This window comes from Lepisma saccharinum, chromosome 24 (genome assembly GCF_977018435.1).
Source record: "Lepisma saccharinum chromosome 24, izLepSacc3.1, whole genome shotgun sequence".
Classification (NCBI taxonomy): domain Eukaryota; kingdom Metazoa; phylum Arthropoda; class Insecta; order Zygentoma; family Lepismatidae; genus Lepisma; species Lepisma saccharinum.
The window spans coordinates 32,993,668-33,018,092 of NC_139252.1; the positions used below are offsets into that span (position 1 = coordinate 32,993,668).

General features: G+C 37.5%; 1 protein-coding gene across 1 annotated transcript in view; it reads right to left on the bottom strand.

Annotated features, from left to right (window-relative positions):
• The window catches only part of LOC145978380 (isoaspartyl peptidase/L-asparaginase-like), a 134,349-nt gene extending 122,138 nt beyond the window's left edge, over positions 1-12,211 (bottom strand). The window contains exons 1-2 of the mRNA XM_083110989.1: positions 12,150-12,211; positions 5,190-5,442 (exon numbers count right to left, since the gene is read on the bottom strand). Of these exons, the coding sequence (XP_082967115.1) occupies positions 5,190-5,382 (193 nt within the window). The 5' untranslated portion in view covers positions 5,383-5,442; positions 12,150-12,211. The remainder of the gene's footprint in view (positions 1-5,189; positions 5,443-12,149) is intronic.
• Between the last annotated feature and the right edge of the window lie 12,214 nt (positions 12,212-24,425).

Genomic DNA, 24,425 nt, shown 5'->3' on the forward strand with positions numbered 1-24,425 from the left:
TAATAAACTGTCTTATTGCCATCATATTATTATCATCAGCTTCTTGGGAGACTTTTGTTCACATCTCTACCTGAATGAATAACCAATGCAACTGTTTTCTTCATTTTTTTTTACATTTCATATAAAAAAATGCATAGTTATTTTGTTATTAACTTTTACACACTTCGTCAACAATGTGTGACATTATTTTCCTGTAGTTTACGGTTATTACAAGCATAAGAAAACAGTTTTTCTTTGTGATGTTTCAGGAGAACACATCATTCAAATTCATCATTGTTTTCACAAAGTCTCTTGATGTTTTCTGTTTCCACAAGGGATTCTCACATAAAATTGCAAAAATTTTTAGAAGTTTTAATTTCAAAATTGTTTTTAAATCACTAAGAAGTTTGGAATGTACATTTAATGAATTCAAAATGAGAAAAAACTACCAGATGTGGAAACCACAGGAATATATAATATAAGTTGTTCATGTTCAAAGGATTATGTGGGACAAACAGCAAGGAAAATGGCAATAAGATGGCACGAACACAATTTGGACATTATAAATCTAAACCCAAGAACAGGTTTGTCAACTCATATCATCAAAGAGAAGCATTTGATTAAAAAGAGAAGGGTTTTAAAAAGATTAACGGGAAACACAGAGTTGAATGTCTGGGAAGCTTTGTTCATTGCAGAAGAACACTGGAATACATTAAATAATGAAAATGGTAACATAGATCCAGTATGGAGTTTTCTTTTTCACAAATGGAGTAAGCCACCATCTTTAAAATTTAATGTAACAGAAAACATCAAGAGACTTTGTGAAAACAATGATGAATTTGAATTACCTGATGATATTTGGGATTCATAATTTTAAAAAAATCTGAAATAAAAATAAAACAGACTGCTTTTTTCACAGTTAAGTTGCTATATTACAACAATGTAACATTGACAACATCCATTATATCAGCCCGGGTCCATATCCATGGTAACGGTTGAAGTCTTTGCGAGCGATGACGTCAAACCGATCAAATGAATGTATCACTTCAATGTGAAGTCACGTGAAGTGCAGAATGACGGTGTTGCAATATGCAGATATTAAACACCAGAACAAGAACAATGTCTATATTAGAATGCGTACTGTAGGCTGTGGAAAAGCTAATGTGTAAGTCACTAGAGTCATGAAACAGTTGGACTGCAACTGTAAGTTACAAGACTATTAACAAGTAACAGGCGATTAGTTCGCAACGAACATGAACCTTATAGTGATTTACTAAACTTCACAAAATCAAATGTAGAGTATTACACTTTGTGTAATAAAATATTGAACCGAAAAAATCTTATTGCTCCTTTTTAACATCGGGAAATTAGTTTTTATTTCATGTTATGTATAATATATAACCGTCGGTGTATTCAATTTATCTGAAGCCAAAAACTGTAAATGAATTTCCGAAATATTACGAGCTTCACATCAGCTTCTATGACGTCACAGGACTAGTCCAGTATAATCAACATTTAACACAGCGCATTGTAAAAGCGCGTGTATTTAGTTTTCTGACCTAATCATCCTTTTTCTTATTAATTCAGAATGTTCACTTCACCTCCAAGAACATTTGAAAATACGTAAATGACATTGATAAGCGTTAAACCCAAACTTTACAGTTCTGCATAATCTACCTTCATTTTTCAAATTGCTTAAAACTGTATCAAACATTTGAATCTTTCTCTGAATCCTTTTAAAAATTCTCAGCGTTTTATATATAGTTAATTGCTATATAATAAAAATTTACAGGTTCGAGTTCCGTATTTAAGATAATTTTTGAAAATGTAACGTACAGGAGGATTGGGAAAGAGAAAGATTGGAATTCGTTTGAAATAAGCTTGCAAACTTTGAAAACTCAATTCTCGTTTGTAATGTGCAGAAATTTTTAATTTTCGATAAATATGGTAAATATTTGGCTGCACAAGTTACCGTGGTCATACGTTGGAGTTCTTTAAAAGCATTTTTCTCATTAAAGATTTTCCGTGCACACACACGTTCAGGCAAAGACTGAGAGTGTACAGTTATGGACACTTCTGGGTTGTAACGATTCCATTGAAAGTTAATGGAATTGTTATAACCCAGAAGTGTCCGTGACTACAAATATGCAACGAACTTAACTAGTCTACTCTAACCTACTTGAAACGCCTGGATGCTAAGAATACCAAACTTAAATGACCTAACCCACTAATTCAAGGCTATGAAAAGGGATTTTCGATGACACAGAAAATTAAACTGGTTGAAAATATTAATTAGAGCAACTTATTTCAATAAATCCAGAGCAAAAAGCAATAGAACACATGAGGCTTCATGTACGTACGTACTGTACAACCAGGAGAAGATTGCCTTTTTTGTTCTAAAATCCCTTTAATATTTCTTATTGGTAGGCAAGCTACAAGTTGTTTTTCAGTACAAGGCATAAGTTCTATATCAGTCAGTGTTTCATTAATTCCTAAAAACGATAATTTACTTGCAACTGACATAGACTTGTGCCGAAATTATGTCAGGTAAAATAGATGTAGGGGAAAGTGGGGGAATTGTGACCACCTAAGGGAGATTTTAAAAATCTCAAAAACTGTACGCAGTGAAACAAAAAGAAAATGTGGGCCTGAAAAAGCAATGTTTGTAGTACATCTCTGCGTATCACTTTGCTCCCTGTCGTTAATAGTTATATCTGTAAACGTCAAAAAGTAACAATGTGCGTGTGAGCGCAATTGCCCTATTGGTAGGGTAATGGCACTCAGTAATCATCCTAACAGTAAATCAATACTATACTATGTACTATACAGAAACTATATTTTTAAGTACTTATATTTATTAATATGCAGATACAAATTAAATTGAGCACAATTTTGCACAAAAATGCACACATGGGATGCTTATTATGAGAAACGTGTTTGCACCCTTCTTCATGTTCCCATCACAAACAGTGTGAGCATCATTACCCGATAGGCACCATATTATGTTATTTGTTTCTCGTCTCATGAAGAACCTCAAATGTTTATTTTATAATAATTAAGAAATAAACAGGAGATACTATTATTATATCTGTAAAATTTTCAAGACTCTAGCTTAAACGTTCCGTCTACTTACCTTGCACTTTTTTCCTTCCCAATTTTATAAGAAAATATGAGGAATTCGTTTCTCGCACCCTGCTTCTTAAAAGTCAACTCCACATGTGCCGCCTTTTGTTTGGTGCCTCGTAGTACTGGGTTCTAGATATCAGCACGGGTTACTCTTCAATAACACCCTCCGTAACGACTACAGAGGGGTGAGCGCCATTGCCCGCTGAGCGCCATTCCCCCACCTTCCCCTATGTATAATGAAAATATTATCACACTGTAATATAAACTGGGACAAAATTTCGAATTCGAGAGTAGTAATTAATCCATTGAGGATTTTTATATTTTTTGTTGTTTCAAGTCCAATTTACGCACATATGAGCTGATCGGGACTCGATCTAGAATTTAAAGTGGGATCCAAACCACTGGTTACATTTTGAACAGGTTAGGATAAAATGTCACGCTTTGTTACTCTTCAATGCAGAGCGTTAATGAAAAAAAATATACATATCATACACGAAATCAATGACTGATTGTGCAGTCTTTGATTTTCACTTTAATACCTTGTCTACAGATTTTCCTTCTTAAATTTCCACACACCTTAAATACTACTTTGAGGTAAAACATTTTAAATAGTTTATTAACATCATCACAATAATGAAAAATATTTTGCTGTTTTTGATAGAGATATTCTAAAAAGGTATAAAATAATATCCATTGTTTATATTAAGTAAGAAGGTTCAAAATTATCCACAATATATTTGTGAAATAGGCTATTCAAATTTAATGAAGTCGTAAAACGTCATTGTTGGACATTATATTTATTTGACGTAACGTTTACCAAAATGCTATACAGCTGGAACATAATAGGTCTATGTTATTGAAGAAGGAACTGAATATCCTGTATGGCTAGAAAACAAATACGTGTAACTACACAATTTCCGACAATGTGTGCACAAAAATATGAGCATAAAAATCCCAATATTTTTCTCTCGTGTTAAATAAAGGAATATTGTAATATGGTCGACATCCATGCATGTAATCAACATGTTCAATCAGCTAGGTTCGTACTTAGCACTGGTTGAACTTAAACATTTTTGCACTAACATGTAACTGATATTTGTATTACATACAACGCACAAATTTACTTGTAATTGATCAGGATATAATAATTTTTAATTTGCGATTAAATGAAAGATTTAATGAAAGAAATAAATTTACACGACCTGTTTTGGAATTACTTGCTTATTCAAATATATATATTTCCCCAAAACATTGGATCACTCTTTTTCACCAGCCTTTTCAGCATCGCAGATTCAGGTCTGTAATATTTCGAAGGCCCGTTTATTGCTTATAACGAAGAAAACATCTTACATCAGGAAATGATCATTCTGTACTCCATTTCGTGTGTTCAGTTTCTGGCATGGTTTCCTATCTGCATAGTGCAACACTAGCGCATAAATTTGGAATTCGTTTCATGGATAAATTCACCACTTACCATCGTTTCGTCATCCGAGTAAATAACGGATTGGCCCAACCTTATACTTCTAATAACCTTGCATTATATAACGGATTCTTTTTGTTTAAAAAATTACTAACCATTGTTATAATGGTATCTTTAGTCAAAATGAAAATAAATGTCTGATGAAAGGAGCGTGTGTTCTCCTGAAACATCACAAAGAAAAACTGTTTTCTTATGCTTGTAATAACCGTAAACTACAGGAAAATAATTATATAATGCAAGCAATGCGTACATACAAGAAAAACTAATGTGTGACATTACACCAAAAAATATTATTTTTAGAAGTCTGAAAAGTTATGGAAACATTCATTACTTGGATTGAATCGTAGAATGCAAGAACATGAAGTTCTGATCTGATCACATATTTCACCCTCAATTTTTCAATGTAACACTTTCTTTTCATTGTTCTGATGGAATGCCCATTATTGTTTTTATTATCACAAACTTTGTACATTTTTCTAATTTAAAATGAAGCATGTCGATATCCAGGTGAATGGTACTGCTCACAATGTCCACGCTCCCCTCTAAAAATGTTTATTGAAAAAATACTTTTAAATGCAATGTAGGTGTTCTTTAAATTATGTACCTGCGTTGAAAGCCACGCCATCTTCCATTTCACGAACAGCAGCTTCTACAGCATCCAAAGCTGAGCCTCCATTCTGCACCAAGACTTTGTAGCCAACCTGAGCAGCTCTCTTCACACCAACAAGTTTAGGATTCACCCGCGATTGCGCTATATCCCCTGCACCGCCATGCACAAGAACCACTGGCTGAATCATCTTTCGGGTATTTGCAAAATCTCTGCAGGAAACCTTCAACGAGTGACACCTAAACAGCACCTATAAGAATGAATGCATTTGAAGCTGACATATACCCATCACGTTTCAATATGAACATTTAGAAAGTAGACAATTAGTTTGGTTGATAAGAGAAAGCACAAAAAACACAAGAAAAAAAAAGAAGCATGTTGTGCAAAGTATTTTCAGTTCCTTCAGTGAAGTGAAATGCTTAGGACAACATTGTTTATCAGTAGGGCCCGGACTTTTAGGATTTTATAGACATCATTTTAGGCTTTGTAAAGAGATGATTTAGCCCTTTTGTAGGATTTTTTTCCCTACCCGTATTTTTATTGAAATCAATCACAAATATTTGCATGTAGATGAGCATTAATACTGCAAACACATTTTCCTTCACAAGTTTACTCAACTTAAAGCATACAAAAAACACAGTTTTTAGAAAATACATCTTCACATATCTTCATATATCCAGGATTTCGTTCCAGGACTTTAAGAGAGCATTGAAGAGAGTACACCGCCCATTACCCTATGTACTTCGTTCTTTGAAAGTGTTTCAATGATGTTCATTGCTTCGTTTATTGGAAGTGATGCACCTTCCACGTGTTCAATGGCAGCGGTGTGCATTCAGGATGCGCAAGGTACGCACTGCGTACCCACAACACAGTAAGAAAAAATAAACATTTTTTCGTCTTCCCCGAACATGAAAATTCAACAATTATCGCTCCGAAAGCAGTTCCACTGCAAGAAATTCTGATTTCAGCACGAACACGCTGCTGCCTTCCTGAAGGCAGTCCCGAATGATCCCGATTGTGACTTCGGCAGCCACCCGATCCCCGTTCCTGCCGATTTCCGCAGAAAGACGCTGTTTCTTCTGCTTGGTACCCTAGAAATTCGGAAGGTAACCCCATTGGCTCATATCAGCCCCGGCCACGTGTTTGGGTCTGCCCGCACTTACTCTCTCTCCCACTTCTTTCTTGGTTCTAAGCATCGAGGGTACCCAAGATTTTGACAACGTATGCAGTGTTGACAGTAGTCAATATATATTTTTTCTGGAATGCTTAGCTTATTAGCATTTAGCAGCCACGCGTAGATAGATCACTGTTGGGTTGCAATAAAAATACATTATAAAAAGTGATACAGGAATCAGAGAGGAAGGCAAGAATATGTAGTGGTGGAAGATCATATTTAATATACGCGTAAACTATCACATATAAAATATTTATGTGAGGTTAAAGTTACACTAGCAAGTTGTTTTTTTTTTCGTATAGGGAGGTGAGGACCAGAATGAACTGTCACTGTGTCGAGGGGAAAATATGTGAACAATTTGCAAGTTTCCAACAATTCTCAGAGTATGAGAGTATCTGTTTATCTCCTTTCGGGATCAACATTTCCTTTGAGTTCCATAGCATGGGTGTTGATTGTTGACCCAACGATATGAATGAATGATAAAAGAAAACCATAATAAAACACAATGCTTACAATGGGATTAGAATGAGCCCCCGCCCCCCCTCCTCCCGCCAGACATTGCAAAGTGATGTACGGTAGTTTAGCTTTTGAAGTGTTCTGGGATGTATGCTGACGTATTTTCTACTTGTCCTTAATTATCTCCCTTCTACAAAATACTTTGTCAACTGGCAACTCCGATTCATTCGTCCACAAGAACGCGTGGTTTTCGGGCATAGTGGGACCGGACACAACGTACCGTGGGAGGTTGACTTTTGCTTTCTTCTGTCGTGTGAAATTTGCAGCGAGTGTTTCGTTCATATTATTTACATTACAGGATCTCTATTGTTTGTCGGTGCTGTGAAGTGATAAAATAGGGGGACCGGGAGTTATTGATGACATACTGGAGAAGGGATTTTCGGAATTTACGAAAAAAGTGTAAACAATCCGAAATGGAAGGTCTGTTCCTGATTTGTAAAAATTGTTTCAGACAGGAGTTGTGAAGGATGGTAAGTATATTAGGCATTTTGATTTTTGAGAAGAAGAAAAAATATCTCTACAGAGTGATTGACTGAGTAGAAAAACAGTGAAACTTTATTGTTGGCCTTATTCGTTGGTTTCCTCTGTGAAAGATGTTGTGAAATAGTAGAGGATACTGAGATTTATCAAATTTATTACATGAAATTTGAAAGGACGGAAAATGATTGAGCCATTTCCTTCCCGTTCAATGTTCATCGCACTGCATGAAGGAAATAATCAAAGTTGATTTGTTGGACTCTACGTACTACTATCAGAATATATTTGCGAATATAAAATATCATACATATATTTTACCTTGTTACATTTGGATATTGATACAAGGATGAGAAATTTCCCATTATAAAGTTGTAGAAAAAAGTTATTTTCTGAATAACACGATGGCCAGGGAGGGGGGGAGGGGGGTTCTGGCCCCCATAATTCATTTCGGTTGGCCCATGTTGCGTACCCTAGTTTAAATGTCACCGCACGCCACTGTTCAATGGTAGCGGGAAAGTCAGCGAAGTTGGATTTTATGAATGTAAGAGACACACTTGACAAAAGATGACCTTACCATCTGTTGAAAAATGGGAATCGTTAACAATCCATTGTCGAAGTAAATTACTTTTTGCGGCTTTCACTCTAGGCATGTTGCAGCAGGAATAAGTTGGACTAGCTCTGTCTCTTTTCTATTCTAAACTGTAACTGTTTTTCTTACATTTACAATCTTAAACGGGAATCTGTTGGATCACAACAACAATGAAATTTTGGAAAAAATTAAAACGTGTCATTGTTAAGCTATTTCTTTCGTAATGCCAACTTTGCTTCACTTTTTTTCTCATGCCCTTTCCCTTCCCTCATTTCCATTCCCCCTTCTCTGTGTGTGTGTGTGTGTGTGAGAGAGAGAGAGAGAGAGAGAGAGAGAGAAAGAGTGGGGGGAGAGAATACGTTTTCATATTGCCATATAGTTAACAATGTGTTTACTCTGATGAAACAAAACAAGGTTTCAGCATTTTTTATTTTTTTTACATTTATTTAGCTGAAAAGTTCAATTTAGCCTTTTTTAGGATCTTAACTCCTCTTAGCCGTCTTTAGGACCTATAGGATTCATGTATTTCATTAAGAAATGGCTAAAACGAAAATATATGTTACAATAGTGATGTTACAAAGTAAGGAATAAAATAGGTTAAAACCTGAGAATCGGGCCCTATTTATCACATTTTCTTACATGTGTGCAGTTCAGTGATTTTTTGCAAGTTTTATACAAGTATTAGGAAATGCTTTAGAATACTGGAAATGATTGTGGGATAAGTTCAAAGCTTAGAGAAACTAAATAGTACAGTTAAATAAAAGCTTCACTAAGTATTAGTTACTGGAGAAATTATGATTTGAAATGTAGCTTGCATGAGCAGGTGTTCTTGGTTTCCGGTCAGACACAAATATTTGCAGATTTTCATGCAAGGCTCAAAGGGGGTTTTATGCTCAATACCAGATGTTACATGATCAGGTATTTAAAGCATTTAGGGACATTATTTTGGTAAATATGTGATATCGCCTGAACGGATTTCTTCAAATTTACAGGAGAAACTACTTACTGAAATCAGTTTCTGTAGCATTGTCGAAGTTCTTCGAGGTATTTTCTTTCATGGAAACTGAAAACTTCACCATAGAATGCTGCAGAACAAGAAATAATCACTTTCTATGTAAGAAACTTGCATTTTCTGTAAAGCGACAACATTATGCTGTTGTTTCCATTATGTACCTGCAGATGGTGCGAGCGTCGAAAGTCACGCAGTCTCGCCTGTGTTTCCAAACGTGCCTTTTTTTACGAGAATTTTTTCATTTTTTAAAACTATGCTTACCTAAAGTAACCTAACCTAACCTTGCCGGAAATGGTCCGTGGGGCTATCGTGAATGGTTTTTGGGGCTATCGTGTATGGTTTGTGATGACATAATGAACACGAAAGTAGGTTGAAACACTGCATACCCACTCCAAATCGACAAAACACAAGCACGACGTGCGATAATCCATGACGAGTGCATCCCATATTGTCTGTTACCCATGCGGAACAAGGAAGACAAACAAATAATGACTCGTAATATGAAAAGTTGACACTATTTTATGGAAAAAGGCATAACTTCACCTTAAAGAATCTTCCGCAATGCAGAATAGGTAAGTATCAATGCTAAAATTAACGAAATAAAAGAGTGACAGGTGTTCGGGCGATATCGCATCATTACCATTATTTTAATGCTACGAGCCCTAAGACCTGCCTTACCATACAACAAAATCATTTAATGATATTTTAATACTAAGAGACATAAACCTGCCCCACTTAACCTAAAAATGAAAGTATTTAGCAAAGAAATACACCTTCGCACCCCGTGCATGTGAAGTAGATGGCAACAGCATATCCAATATAACAGTAAACGAATAGCTGCTTGCAAACAAAGAATTATATAGGAATATACTGAACGGTAAAATCATTCTCAAGGAAACTAACAGTAAGTATGTGTTTGGTAACAGACATAACTAGAAATCAAAGCATGTAAAAAATGCCTGGGTACCATGATAATTTCAGAATTAAACTATCGGAACTTGGACCCAAATCTTTTTTAAAACAATTAGTTCAATATGCTTCACAAACGACATCATGCTATCCAACCTAAAAGGTGAAGCATTGGGCCAAACACACAGGCAGAAACACAAATGCTCACACAAATAATAATTATTACATACTACAGAAGTGTTTATCATAATATGGCATATGGTTAGGGATGTGCATTATGAAACCATTGGTTTTTTATTCTAACGGCACTAGTAATAGAGGAGTGAGTCCATAATTAGATCCATAATTAAAATCAATGAGCATTCCAGTGTTACGTGTGACATTTTACACATAAAATTTAAGGTTCTAGACATGCGATTGGATTATAAAATATTCATAATGAACTGATTTCAAAGAATTATGAAGTCCTTTGTGGTATCTGCTAACAAATTTTAAAAAAAACTTGAGTGTAATGACATAGCCTGCATGCATGAAAAGCATTAACGAAAATGTGTTATGTGTATGAAGTTTTAAATGTAGCGAAGTTTGACTTCATTTGTCAATACAATTAATTTATTTATTTATTTTCAGATTAATTCATTTTGCCATTTACATGGAATAGGACTACTTTTCGTGGAATGCTCCTACTTGAAGTAGAAATTATTGGATGGAGGAATGTCTGCTCAAACCTTGAGATTAAAGGGGACGAGAGTTGTATGGTTTAACAAAGTTTGTCAACTTTATCCTCAGATATCAAAGAGGTAACTTGGCCTACAGTAGAGTGGTATAATGTAGCTCTGCCAGGGTTTAACATAGTGACAATGACACAGGTGGTGGGATGATTTACGCAATTTTTTCTAGTTGGGGGGATTTAGATTTTTTATTTTAAATATATACATAATAATAGTAGATATTAAATGTTGACTTTGGAAAATTTACACAAAGATCTACCTAAAAAGAAAGGACATTGTGAGTGTGTGTACATATAGTTATCAATATTGTTCTACGGCACCGTTAACCCACCGTACACCCCTCGAGAATTATGTTGATTTTTTTAAATAAGCAGTTTTTGATGTTTTACGTAATATAAAATTGGGGTAACTGTCTCATAGATCGGAGACACATTAAAATCACATATTTTGTGTTTCGCATGGTTCGTACTTACAATTGTGTATTGCGGAACATAGTTCGAGGTGCCATTATGCTTTTTACACGAAAACGAACACAATTTTTCACATTCTGAGTGATTTTTTCTTTATTCCTTTCTTCGCTTCCGGAACACACAATATGGCGGGCACATCTTGACTCACGTTGTGGGTATGCAGTGTTTCAACCTTCTTCACCGAAAAATACCTACTATCGTGTTCGTCACCGGTGGAAATTATACATTATGCACGGGTATCTGACGGATAGCCCCACGAACCATTATGCACGGTAGTTGACCGATAGCCCCACGAACCATTTCCGATAAGGTTAGGTTAGGTTTGGTTACGGTAGGCAAGCATAGTAAAAAAAAAAAAAAAAAAAAAAAAAGAGGTTGAAACACTGACAGGGGATTGCGTCATCAAACGTACGCAGCATCCTGCTGTCGTGGAGCAAGCAAATAAAAGCAATGGCAATTGTGCGTCGGTGTGATATTTCTCTTGAAAAATACATGATTTCCCGGTCAAATATATTCCACAATGAAAGAAAATACCTCGACGAACTTTATAAACCTTGGAGAAACTAATTTCCGTAAGTAGTTTCTTGTGTAAAATTGAAGAAATGTCTCTCCGATCTATGAAACTGTTGGGTCAAGGTACCTTGTTCCACTTCCATAATATATCTTATGTAATAACCTAAATTAGAAGTACAAAATCGTCTGATGAATTTGATATACACCATTCGACAATGATACAAGAAAATAACATTTGTTGTTTGCTTTGCTTAAATAACATTCAATATGAAGTGAACGAGATCACGGGAGATCACGGACGTGTCAACGAGTTACATCTTCAAATGTTCATTCTTCTCTAGTACCAATATATGATGAGAGACAATGCAAGAAGTGATGATTAATTAAGATTGTTTGATGAGAATGTTCCCCAATGCAGAATAGTACGTTAGCAATGTAAAAAATTGCGAAATAAATCACTGATAGGTGTCTCCGGTATAGTAAAGTAGTACCGAGAATATTTCTCTAGACCTCGAATAAAATTATTTTTAAGTTTCTCAATTAGTTATTTTCCAAGAACTCTGTACCTGTCTCGAAAAGTCGAAATAGTTGATTCTTTCGATTTTGTTGATGAAGTTGAATGACGTCACATCCGCAACCTGGACCAATCAAAGGAGACTAGTCAAGTTAACTACGTCATTTATAAAAAATTACATATCTGTACAATACGGAAACATGCAGCATGCTACTTTGACGCACGGCTTCGATTTTTACAATTGGTGCAACATGGAAACAGGCGCGGATCCACGGGGAGGGCGATAGTCCCTCCCAACTGCCATGGTTTGGATATATTATTATGCCTAATAATATTCGAGACTCATTAGTCCTATTATTTTATGACCACGTTTAACAGGCTCGAGAAGTCCACTTTATGCTCATGATAGGCTAATCGGAACTGGACATACAGTTTAAATTTGGATCAGAAAGAGTCTACAAGATGCGTTAAAAGGGAATCGGACCTGAGACCACTGCAGAGAATGCGTTTTTATTTCTTTGTTTATTCTTTTTACTTCTCATATCTGACAGTTGGGAGGAATTATGATAACAACAGAGGCGTAGCAATGGGTGGGCGAAGTGGGCGAGCGCCCGGGGACTTTATTATTTTTTTTTAAATGTAATAAATAGAAGTGAGAAAGATAGATGGAAAGGGCTAATTTTTGTGGGCGATAAAACTGCAACATTTTAACCGGTTATAAATTATAGTGAAACATTACACTTTGAATACGTCAACTATTTAATATTTTAAATAAACCGGGTGGTAGCCGTCTGATTTTAGAATATCCAGGAAGCCAAACAACAACAATGAAACGTTCTCTTACAAAGGTTGATAAGCATAAACACAATTCTTGACTTCTCATAACTTAGCGGTTCGAGAACATCGAGAAACATTATACACAGCAGAAACAACAGAAAATTAAGGAAACTTCACGTATTTGGTGAAATTTCTTTCGAAATATGACCAATTACCACAAGAATATTTCAGACGTATACAATAAAATGAGGTTCACAATAATTATGCACGTTCTGAAATTCAAAATGAACTGATAGCCTACAGGTAAAGAGCAACGATGTCAAAATGGCTATATTAAAGAAAAGTAAAATTAGCTAAGTCCAGAGATTTACTAACGTCACGTTCAGTTTCAATATTTACTTGCTTTGAGTTCGAAACTTCTTGTTTTACATTCTACAGGGTGGCTCAAAAAGTCACTTAACACCCTCGGTACAAGGCCACTGCAGTGCGCAATGTGGAAATGGTGATGACCAATCGTTGCCAGGCCAAGGGGGAACTACATTGACACCACCCGCACGGTCGGCGGACATCTTGATGTCCGCCATCTTGAATTCAACTTTAGAATTTTAAATGGGAATGGGGTGATATGATATATCAAATCAGGCTAGAATTTCACGAGAAATGCAATGGTGAAGGTTTTTATGTATCCTTAACCAGTAAAAAGTTATAACTGAATTCTTGTACCAATTTGCTCCTCTTCGAGGTGTTAGAAAAATGCCTTAAAATTTGTTTAGCGCATCGGTAATGCATCGAGATCAAAGTGATGTCTAGGGAGAGAAGTTCGCATGCCATTGCACACGATTTTAATCGGATACATCCATGAAGAGCTGCGCATTATGAATCGATAATTTTGTAAGTGAACGTGATCTAACACAAAACAGGACAACAATGTTTAACATACAACAGTTATTGTTCATTGTTGAAGTTCGTTACAGTAGCTATGAAACTAAGTTACATCCAAAAACTGACGACCAGACACGCATAAGAATTACATTAGAACACGGAAACTCCTGTGGCAAGATCGAAAGTCGGCCACTTACACTCGGTCACCGAACCGGCGTGTTTATGTTATTAATGCTATATATGTTCAAAGGTGTTTGTCTGTAAAATAGATCGACCCTGTGGCCAACAGGTCTTAGTGTGCCAAAGCGTGCCAACCAGATTTCCGTTAGATGGCGCCTAGTGAACTCATAGAGCCCCATCACCGCTGCTGTATGCAGCTTGATAGATTAGATTGCAGCATAAATTCTAATTGTTCTCTTTATCTACTAGTTATATCCTGTGTGTTATATTTTGTGCTAACAAAATATAATACACAGGATTTTCATGAAGTAACTTGGCTTCTTGCTATAACACGATTATGCCCTGTTTCCATATTAAACCCACTTTGCTAACGAAGGCAGTTTTCTTTTTTTTAAAAAAAAAAAATTAAAGCACTATACACGTTAAGTTTCCACGCTATGCTATATATCATGGATTCCTGTTATGTATTTAGATGGCAAGAAACTCTAGGACCTCTACCGTAAGGTTTTTCCCACTGTTTGGTAGGAAACGTCGTGGAAGTTCCACCTAGGACAATGGGCCTGCCTCTGCATTGGTAGCCCTATACTATGGTGTGATAGTACATGACGTTTTCCTAGCTGTACGAGTTCGTCAGCTCTGGAATATTGCTGGGTTGGGAAGGTCCTACTGTGGCTCATCATCCATTGTTGTTATGCTGGGGCGAACTTGGCCAGCTTATCACGGTACAATTACAGTAATAGCAGTAATCCCTGAGATCTTCCATCTTATTTCAGGAAAATGTAGCTATGTAATGAAGTAAGTCTTGATAGCCAGTGTGTATGTGTAGGTATATTAAAATAGTAGATACGTAATGTAAGACCACTAACGTTTTTCCTTTTGTGTTTGCGAAGTAATTCCTTAAGCTTGTAGGTTAGGTTGAGTGATAGTTGTTTCAAGTGCTTTGTGTAATTTTTATTACCTTAGATTTAACCATATCAGTATTGCAGACTCAAATGGAAGAATGGTGTATTATAAGAGATCGCTCTGGACATGAAAGCTAGATCTTGTCATATACAGATGCAATCGACATTTATATCGAGTGTATTTGCATGCGATATATCAAGTCGATTGCAGTTGGTTCTCCGGCGCAAGGCTGTAAGTACAGCGCCTTGAATAACGTAGTGTGGAAAACGACCCAAGAAACTGGTTCCCGCGACTGATGAGAACATAGATGGCAGTGCGATCAGAATCGGTGCTAATTTTCTTATGAAAGTAATGCGGCTTTGTTAGTTTTTGGAAAATATTGTGTAGATTTGTTTGTCTTGAAAGGCGGTACGTGAATTGATGGAAACAGTTATAGTATTTGTGGAGTGATTTGCAGTCACGAAATGACATTAATTTGGAAAGAAAAGTAAAATAAAATGAATAAATAAATAGCATGCGTGCGTAACACAAGAAGAAACATCGCAATGTGATTCCAGACGTCAGGTCTTGGACTGTGTATTAGAGTTTATTTTTCTATGTTATTAGAATATAAATAGTATCCTGAGAGATGTTTCATACCGAGGCGACAAACCACAAGTGTCGCTTGAAAGCGAGCAGTCGGTAATCAATGCAGCCTTTCGAACCGTAGGGACACAAGCTCTGACTGCGCCGTTTCCTCAAGGAGATTTTAGACCAAAGCGACATGCGACAAACGATACGAGGATTTCACACCAAAGCGACACGGGTCCTTCGGTCCAAGGCAACTTTCATACCGAAGCGACACATGTTGCTTGGAAAGGAGTCAATCAAGAGCAACATTTCACATCGTAGCGGCATGACGGGAAGCACAGGCCAGCGTTCGGTTGGTGAAATCCTCAAGCGATAAGTGTCGCGTGCCGCTTGTCGCTTTGGTGCGCAAACTCACTAAAGCAAGACAATCATTGCATCTCGTATGCGCGAACAACAAAACAACGGCAACATGTTGCAAGCTATTGAGGAAATGGCCCAGTTTGAGCGACGCAGAAACGACAAAGCGACACGTGTGGCTTATCGTGTCGCCTAGATCTGTTGTTGTAATGTGCGGTTCATCGTGTCGCCTATCTGTTGTTCGCAAGCAACGCTTGCTAATAGACTGAAGGCACCATGTCGCTTGTCACTTGAACATGTCGTTTGCTGTTTGGACCCTCGTGTGCAATGAATGCTATTTACAGTCTGGAAGTGTGTGTCACTAGTGACTAGTGTGACAGTGTGAACATCCCGTGTCACTTGTCCCATTGGTTTGAAAGTTTCCTTACACTCATGTAGATGGCACTAAGAAAGTTTTTTGGGGGTTCCCTTGTCGTTTCATGCAATCATCATTATCATCAACGCCGCGATTAGTTTAAAGCGGAAGAAAAGAGACAGTAAATATCAAAAATACAAATGCTTCAGTGTGTATATCTTTAAAAGAAATGATGATGATGATGATAATAATAATGAACCTAATTCATACACAAAAATTTAGTTGCCAAGAGCATTCCACGCGTATTTTTTCTCCCGTATTATTAACGAAAGTATGACGATAACAGGACGTGGTCGACTGTCTAGAATGTTCGTTAATATCTTCGCGACCACTGTACCAAATATCATAGCAATTATCACATTCATAGAAATGCTTCATGTAAAAGAATCAGACGTTGCAGCGAAAACTCCATTTACTTCCATTATAAGCAGACGAATACCAAGCACCGGGTCCAACACCAGCGCCTCTAGCGGATCATTTTCGAGTGGAACCAACTAGAGAGCGCAGAACCGTGCCGTTTTCCACACTACGTTATTCAAGGCACTGTATTGTAAGGTACAAATGACTTTGCGTCCCTCTTCCAACTGGAAAAAAGAGGCCCTCACAGATGGTAGAGACGTTGACGGCGTTGTGAGGCTTTGAACTGACATCTACCTGTACCAACCAAGCCGCATCTTTTCAGGATCTTAAGAAACACAGATTGCCCAGGAACCCTCGACAGAAAAATGGAAACTATTCGCGATTAAAATTATCAGATATGCCATCTGGTGAGATTTTCAGCAACCACTCCACGTAGGACACCTCGCTGCACTTCGCCGTGTTGAAGCAGTTCAAAGCATGGGAATCATGCGAAAAAGTAGCGTACTGTTCAGTTTTTTTGCTCTAAATCGTTTTGTGGTTCAGGACAAATGAAAAGCTTACATGTGTTTTCCACCCCGTGGAATCAACAAAATGAAATGTTTAAATAAATCAGAGAAAACAACTGATTGACAAGATTGGCATAACTGAAATGCGGCAAGGAAATTACCAAGAATGTACGAGTCTGTTCACTCTATTTTCCGAAATAATCTTTCGGTAAAATGATTTTATTGCCATGAATGTAAGTTTTAAATTGTTCTTTATGAATATAACATTTTTTCGAAAACAATGTATTAGCCTATGTATGTAATTTGGAACAGGTGCAAGTCGATTAAGTGCAAAGATGAAAATAGTTTGAGAATTAATTAATGTCCGTAATCGTAAAGGTAAGTCAGAAAACCATAATTGACATGCTAATGTTGCTGTTTCATTCAGTATGTTAATTTTCAGTGAAGACTGAAAATAGCCTCACTGAAATTGTTGTTATTGTTATTATTATTATCATTATCCGGTGTTGTTATTAAACCAGCCTGCCTCTTTGGGGAAAAAACTGCAACGGCATGTTTACATTTATTTCCTGCCCAAGCTTTGCAATACAGGTGAACTGCTTTATTTTCAAATCATTTCTGAGAGCCCCAGTTAGGCAATTACAACCGAGGTGCAGTGCAGATGAAACAGCACCGCTTTGAAAAACCAGTGCGTATACATTAGTTTGGCCTTTGTTTTCCGTGTTATTTTCATTATCATAATTAAATGCTTCGCTCTCAGCCCAGCTTCACCTTCGTTATAGTTCCTGGAATTCACATCGCATTCGCAATATTTAAATATAACGCGTAATTTAAACGTTCCTTCCATACCAGCAATGACAACACGCTGCTATTACGTACTACTACTGACTGTAAACAAAGATGTATCCTACGTAGAGCGGCCATATTGGAAGCGACACTAGCGCTCAGGTGGTAATTTTAATCGCGAATTGCACCGACATGAAAGCATATCAGATGTCCTTACTTCACGGCCTCAAAATCAACAACACAAGGATGTTCACAGAGACGAATTCTAGGTCTAGAATTGTGGAACCTAAACCTGGAGCCATCTCTAGAAAAATTGGGAAATATTTCGGGATCAAAAACATAAATAGACTATGCAGGCGACGTTGATAATTGTAATATAAGATAATTCAAGAACAGAGTTGGAAAGGAAGTCCAGCATTGCGATAAACTCTTTCGAGGACTTGTGTGATACGGCGAAATTGATGATTGCCACCCAGGAGACCAAATTTATAATCCTACAGGATAAGCTGAATGCTAATAAACATCCACAGATGAAACTCAGAGAAAATGTCTTAGAAGAGTAAAGGAAGCTAAATATCTAGGTGTGAAATTACGAGAAATTCAACGATAACATGGATTATATAACTTCAAAATCTGAGTTTGTAATAAATAAATTGGTAGCAATAGGTTCAAAATATATTCAAACTCCCTATGCCGATTATAAACCCATACATATTCATAATCTACAACGCGATTGATTCTTTCGGCGGGCCAATCTGAGTAGACTACCTAAAATATACTAAAATAACCTTCTACTTCACTCTGGACCCCAAAAAAGCTAATCCGTAGAGCATAGCTGTCTCCTGCTAAAAGAACCATATATTGTTAATGTAAAACAGTGCAATTGTAGCTTCGGTTCTGTACCCGACTCTGAAATTCGCCCCTCCCAAGCAGTGGCGAAGCGTGCTGTCTCGGGAAGGGTAGGCACAGGACGGAGCAGGGTTTGGGGGAGGGGAAGATGTGCTTTTTTTAAACAGTAGTATGTTAAAATATAGCCCCTAGAAAATAAAAGATAACATATTGCCTGAATCTCGTCTACTTAAGTCGGGATAGTGATTGTAAAGGATAATGTAGTGATTAACGCTCTCGCCTTATAATCAAGAAGTAGAAGGTTCGATTCCTCTTGGAGGCATTGGTTCAGATTCTACTTTAATCTAGTCTCAATTAGATATCTGAGAATAAAGGCGCTTCTGTCTCGAAGGTCAGAAAACAGTGACAATGGGACTCGATGTTCTGACCACGCGTCACCCAATGAAAAAGCCGTTCTGTCAGGCCCTAGCCATCTTACATTTGTTAGATTAAAGCTGCTCGTAAAAATTATTTGCTACTTCAATAACAGTATTGTAAATGTTTCTCGCATTACAGAAATGGTTGGTTCACTTGATCGTCACTTAGCGTTTATTTCTTTTTAATGCTGACCTCCGCGGCAGATTGGTTATAACAGCGTGCTACGACAAGGGCCTCAGGTTCGAATCCCCACCTGGGCATAGGTGTTCTTCGTGAGTGTCCCTTCGTCAATGTCATCATATTATCGCTCATTCTCATCTTCCCAATTAGCCAAAAATGGCAGAAAGCCAAGTAAAATAAACTAAATCTATCAATCAATTATTTCTTTTTAACTCTTTTATGCATATAATTCTTCTTCAACAGGCGACTTTTTTTGAAAAAATATAATATGATTTAGAAAATGATGAAATGTTAAATGAGAACACGGACTGTGTAACACACCGACCAGAAAATTTCAGTAACATGGATTTTCTCTATACGTTTGCATTGTACGTACTTTGCCCCATTTTAAAAGTAGCGCGTTTTCAGTTATGTCACTAATCATGAAAGGAAATTTCGTCTCAATATCCCTTTCCTCAAAGAAATAAAATACTTTCCCTCTCTGAATCGAGATTGGTGTGGGGCACATCCAGCAGCTAACACTTCGCGAAAAGCGTTCCTCAAAAGAGCTGAAAGCACCAAACTTAACACTGGTAACCAACTTGCATGCATTATTTGCAGTTAGAATTCTAATAATGCCTACTTTGATAGGTTAGGAGGCCAGGCTTAGAGGTGTTAGCAACACATTTTCGTTACATGTTAGCAGCTGGGTGTGCTCCGCTCCCGGCACAGCTCTGATGGCCGCGTGCACCAACGCCGATTATTTCGAAGTTCAGATGAACGAGATCAATTTTAATCCACTCTAAATGAATTTGGTTTAAAGATTTGCATTGCACCAACGAAAAACGACGTTCAAGAGATTCCGTTCAACTGATCCGAGATTAATTTGTAAGGTTATACCTGATTGGTTGGCTAAAACAAATGACAATCAAGAACCCTATAGAGTAATGTGATGTGGTAAAGTATCAACATGTAGGAGAAGAAAATAATTCGGGCTGCAAACTTCTCTGAATTTGAGAGATGTACTAATCAACCTTGTCAATATGTACAAGGATGTAGTGGAGTGTAAAGAAATAATTTTAAAAAGAACTGACGGCACGACACAAAAGGAGGAGAAAGCATGGAACCTTCTTCTACGGGACTTAATGCCTTACGAAATGCATTCGATTTTGAGAGAACAGCGTACGCTGAACCTCGCCCGCAATAAAGATATATTATTATTATTATTTCTATTATTACTGTTCTGTGGTAAGTATTTGAATTTTTCATTTCTTAATTCTTATATATTTATATTGTCGTGTCGTGTAAATAGCCAGTAACATGTATGTTTCATAAATTTATACAATCATATTTCTAACACCATGTAGAAATATCGTAAACATTGCTCTGTTCTAATTTACCTTGCAACGTAATATATGACATTTATATATGTTTTGTTTTCTGGGGTAGAAAGTACAGTATTTAAAAACATTACGATTTTGCACCACAGAACCACAAATTATTATTATTTTGTCAGTTTTTAGTTTACATAGTTCTCGAATTATTATCAGCATTGTACATCCAAGATCTCTAGCGTGTGCACGCCCTCGATATCACTTTCCGCTGTTTTTATATTAAAAAACAACTGCCTGCAGTCGAGGCGTCAGTATCGTGAACCAGGATCACACACCAAAACGGTCGCAAATGGCCGATCAGAAGATAAACTCGTTTTGATGTTCCTAGATCGCGATCAAGTGTTGAACCGTCTTCGTGCAATGGAATTTTTCAGTGATCCTTTCCCGATCCGAGTTTAAAATTTGATCTATGTTCGTGCACACGGACATGAATCTTCTATGGAAACACTGCTTCAACAAGCTCTGTACGTCCACTGCCTGCTTCGTCACGCGCTCGTACACGATCGGCACTCTTCGGAAGTTAGGGAGAAAAGGTGAGAGAGAGAAAAGAGGCCGGCCTCTCAGGTTACATTACAGGCGAACGTACCCCTGAAATTATGCTTTCCCGCACGAATCACATAGGTTGTTATGGGACCTGCTGAAGGTCCGTGAACTTAGCTCGCCACTTGTCTAGAAAAATAACGAAATTTTGCCCATCGTTAGTGCTACGTTAGTGCTAGTTTCTGCCGTAAACAGTTTCGTTAGTGCTCCTATAATTCCAAAATTAGGGCAATTCCAAAATGGGGCGGGCTAACTTCACGTAGCCCGCCACTTGTCTAGAAATCTCATGAAATTTTGTCCATCGTTAGTGCTACGTTAGTGCTGTTTTCTGCCGTAAAGAGTTTCGTTAGTGCTGCTATATTTTTGGAACAAGGGACGTTCCAAAATGGGGCGGGCTAAGTTCACGGTTTTCGAATTTTGCTTAAAACCACCGAAATTCTGCCCATCGTTAGTGCTACGTTAGTGCTAGTTTCTGCCGTAAACAGTTTCGTTAGTGCTCCTATAATTCCAAAATTAGGGCAATTCCAAAATGGGGCGGGCTAACTTCACGTAGCCCGCCACTTGTCTAGAAATCTCATGAAATTTTGTCCATCGTTAGTGCTACGTTAGTGCTGTTTTCTGCCGTAAAGTTTCGTTAGTGCTGCTATAGTTTTGGAACAAGTGCCGTTCCAAAATGGGGCGGGCTAAGTTCACGGTTTTAAAAAGTTTCGACAAGACCACCGAAATTTTGCCAATCGTTAGTGCTACGTTAGTGCTGTTTTCTGCCGTAAAGAGTTTCGTTAGTGCTGCTATAGTTTTGGAACAAGGGCCGTTCCAAAATGGGGCAGGCTAAGTACACGGTTTTCGAATTTTCGGCAAAACCACCGAAATTTTGCCAATCGTTAGTGCTGTTTTCTGCCGTAAAGAGTTTCTTTAGTGCTGCTATATTTTTGGAACAAGGTCCGTTCCAAAATGGGGCGGGCTAAGTTCACGGTTTTCGAATTTTCGACAAAACCACCGAAATTCTGCCAATCGTTAGTGCTACGTTAGTGCTGTTTTCTGACGTAAAGAGTTTCGTTAGTGCTGCTATATTTTTGGATCAAGAACCGTTCCAAAATGGGACAAGCTAAATTCACGGTTTTCAAATTTTGCTTAAAACCACCGAAATTTTACCAATCGTTAGTGCTACGTTAGTGCTGTTTTCTGCCGTAAAGAGTTTCGTTAGTGCTGCTATATTTTTGGAACAAGGGCCGTTCCAAAATGGGGCAAAACTAACTAACTAACTAACTTCACGGTTTTCATATTTTCCACTAAACCACCGAAATTTTGCCAATCGTTAGTGCTACGTTAGTGCTCTTTTCTGCCGTAAAGAGTTTCGTTAGTGCTGCTATATTTTTGGAACAAGGGCCGTTCCAAAATGGGGCAGGCTATCTTCACGGTTTTCGAATTTTCGGCAAAACCACCGAAATTTTGCCAATCGTTAGTGCTGTTTTCTGCCGTAAAGAGTTTCTTTAGTGCTGCTATATTTTTGGAACAAGGTCCGTTCCAAAATGGGGCGGGCTAAGTTCACGGTTTTCGAATTTTCGACAAAACCACCGAAATTCTGCCAATCGTTAGTGCTACGTTAGTGCTGTTTTCTGACGTAAAGAGTTTCGTTAGTGCTGCTATATTTTTGGATCAAGAACCGTTCCAAAATGGGACAAGCTAAATTCACGGTTTTCAAATTTTGCTTAAAACCACCGAAATTTTACCAATCGTTAGTGCTACGTTAGTGCTGTTTTCTGCCGTAAAGAGTTTCGTTAGTGCTGCTATATTTTTGGAACAAGGGCCGTTCCAAAATGGGGCAAAACTAACTAACTAACTAACTTCACGGTTTTCATATTTTCCACTAAACCACCGAAATTTTGCCAATCGTTAGTGCTACGTTAGTGCTCTTTTCTGCCGTAAAGAGTTTCGTTAGTGCTGCTATATTTTTGGAACAAGGGCCGTTCCAAAATGGGGCAGGCTATCTTCACGGTTTTCGAATTTTCGGCAAAACCACCGAAATTTTGCCAATCGTTAGTGCTGTTTTCTGCCGTAAAGAGTTTCTTTAGTGCTGATATTTTTGGAACAAGGTCCGTTCCAAAATGGGGCGGGCTAAGTTCACGGTTTTCGAATTTTCGACAAAACCACCGAAATTCTGCCAATCGTTAGTGCTACGTTAGTGCTGTTTTCTGACGTAAAGAGTTTCGTTAGTGCTGCTATATTTTTGGATCAAGAACCGTTCCAAAATGGGACAAGCTAAATTCACGGTTTTCAAATTTTGCTTAAAACCACCGAAATTTTACCAATCGTTAGTGCTACGTTAGTGCTGTTTTCTGCCGTAAAGAGTTTCGTTAGTGCTGCTATAGTTTTGGAACAAGGGCCGTTCCAAATTGGGGCGGGCTAAGTTCACGGTTTTCGAATTTTCGACAAAACCACCGAAATTTTGCCCATCGTTAGTGCTACGTTAGTGCTGTTTTCTGCCGTAAAGAGTTTCGTTAGTGCTGCTATATTTTTGGAACAAGGGCCGTTCCAAAATGGGGCAAAACTAACTAACTAACTAACTTCACGGTTTTCATATTTTCCACTAAACCACCGAAATTTTGCCAATCGTTAGTGCTACGTTAGTGCTGTTTTCTGCCGTAAAGAGTTTCGTTAGTGCTGCTATATTTTTGGAACAAGGGCCGTTCCAAATTGGGGCAAAACTAACTAACTAACTAACTTCACGGTTTTCATATTTTCCACTAAACCACCGAAATTTTGCCAATCGTTAGTGCTACGTTAGTGCTGTTTTCTGCCGTAAAGAGTTTCATTAGTGCTGCTATATTTTTGGAACAAGTGCCGTTCCAAAATGGGGCGGGCTAACTTCACGGTTTTCGAATTTTCGACAAAACCACCGAAATTTTGCCCATCGTTAGTGCTATTTTCTATCCTAAAGTGTTTCGTTATTGAAGGTAATTAAAGAAACTCAATATTCCGCTTGCTGCCAACAAAAGACATCGGGCGCTGATATGGGGACTGCCACTGTTAAAAAGAAGTCAATGGTATTTTCTTTCAGATTTGGGATAATGGTGTATACAATAATAGCGATACCACTTCAGTACCTAATATTCGGCGCTCAATATATCGACATTACATAAAATGTTTCTGTAAGATTGGTTGATGGGATTGGTGTTTTTAAAATTTGTGTACAGTAAGGTTAATCGGGACTGGAGCTACAGTTTAAAGTAGGA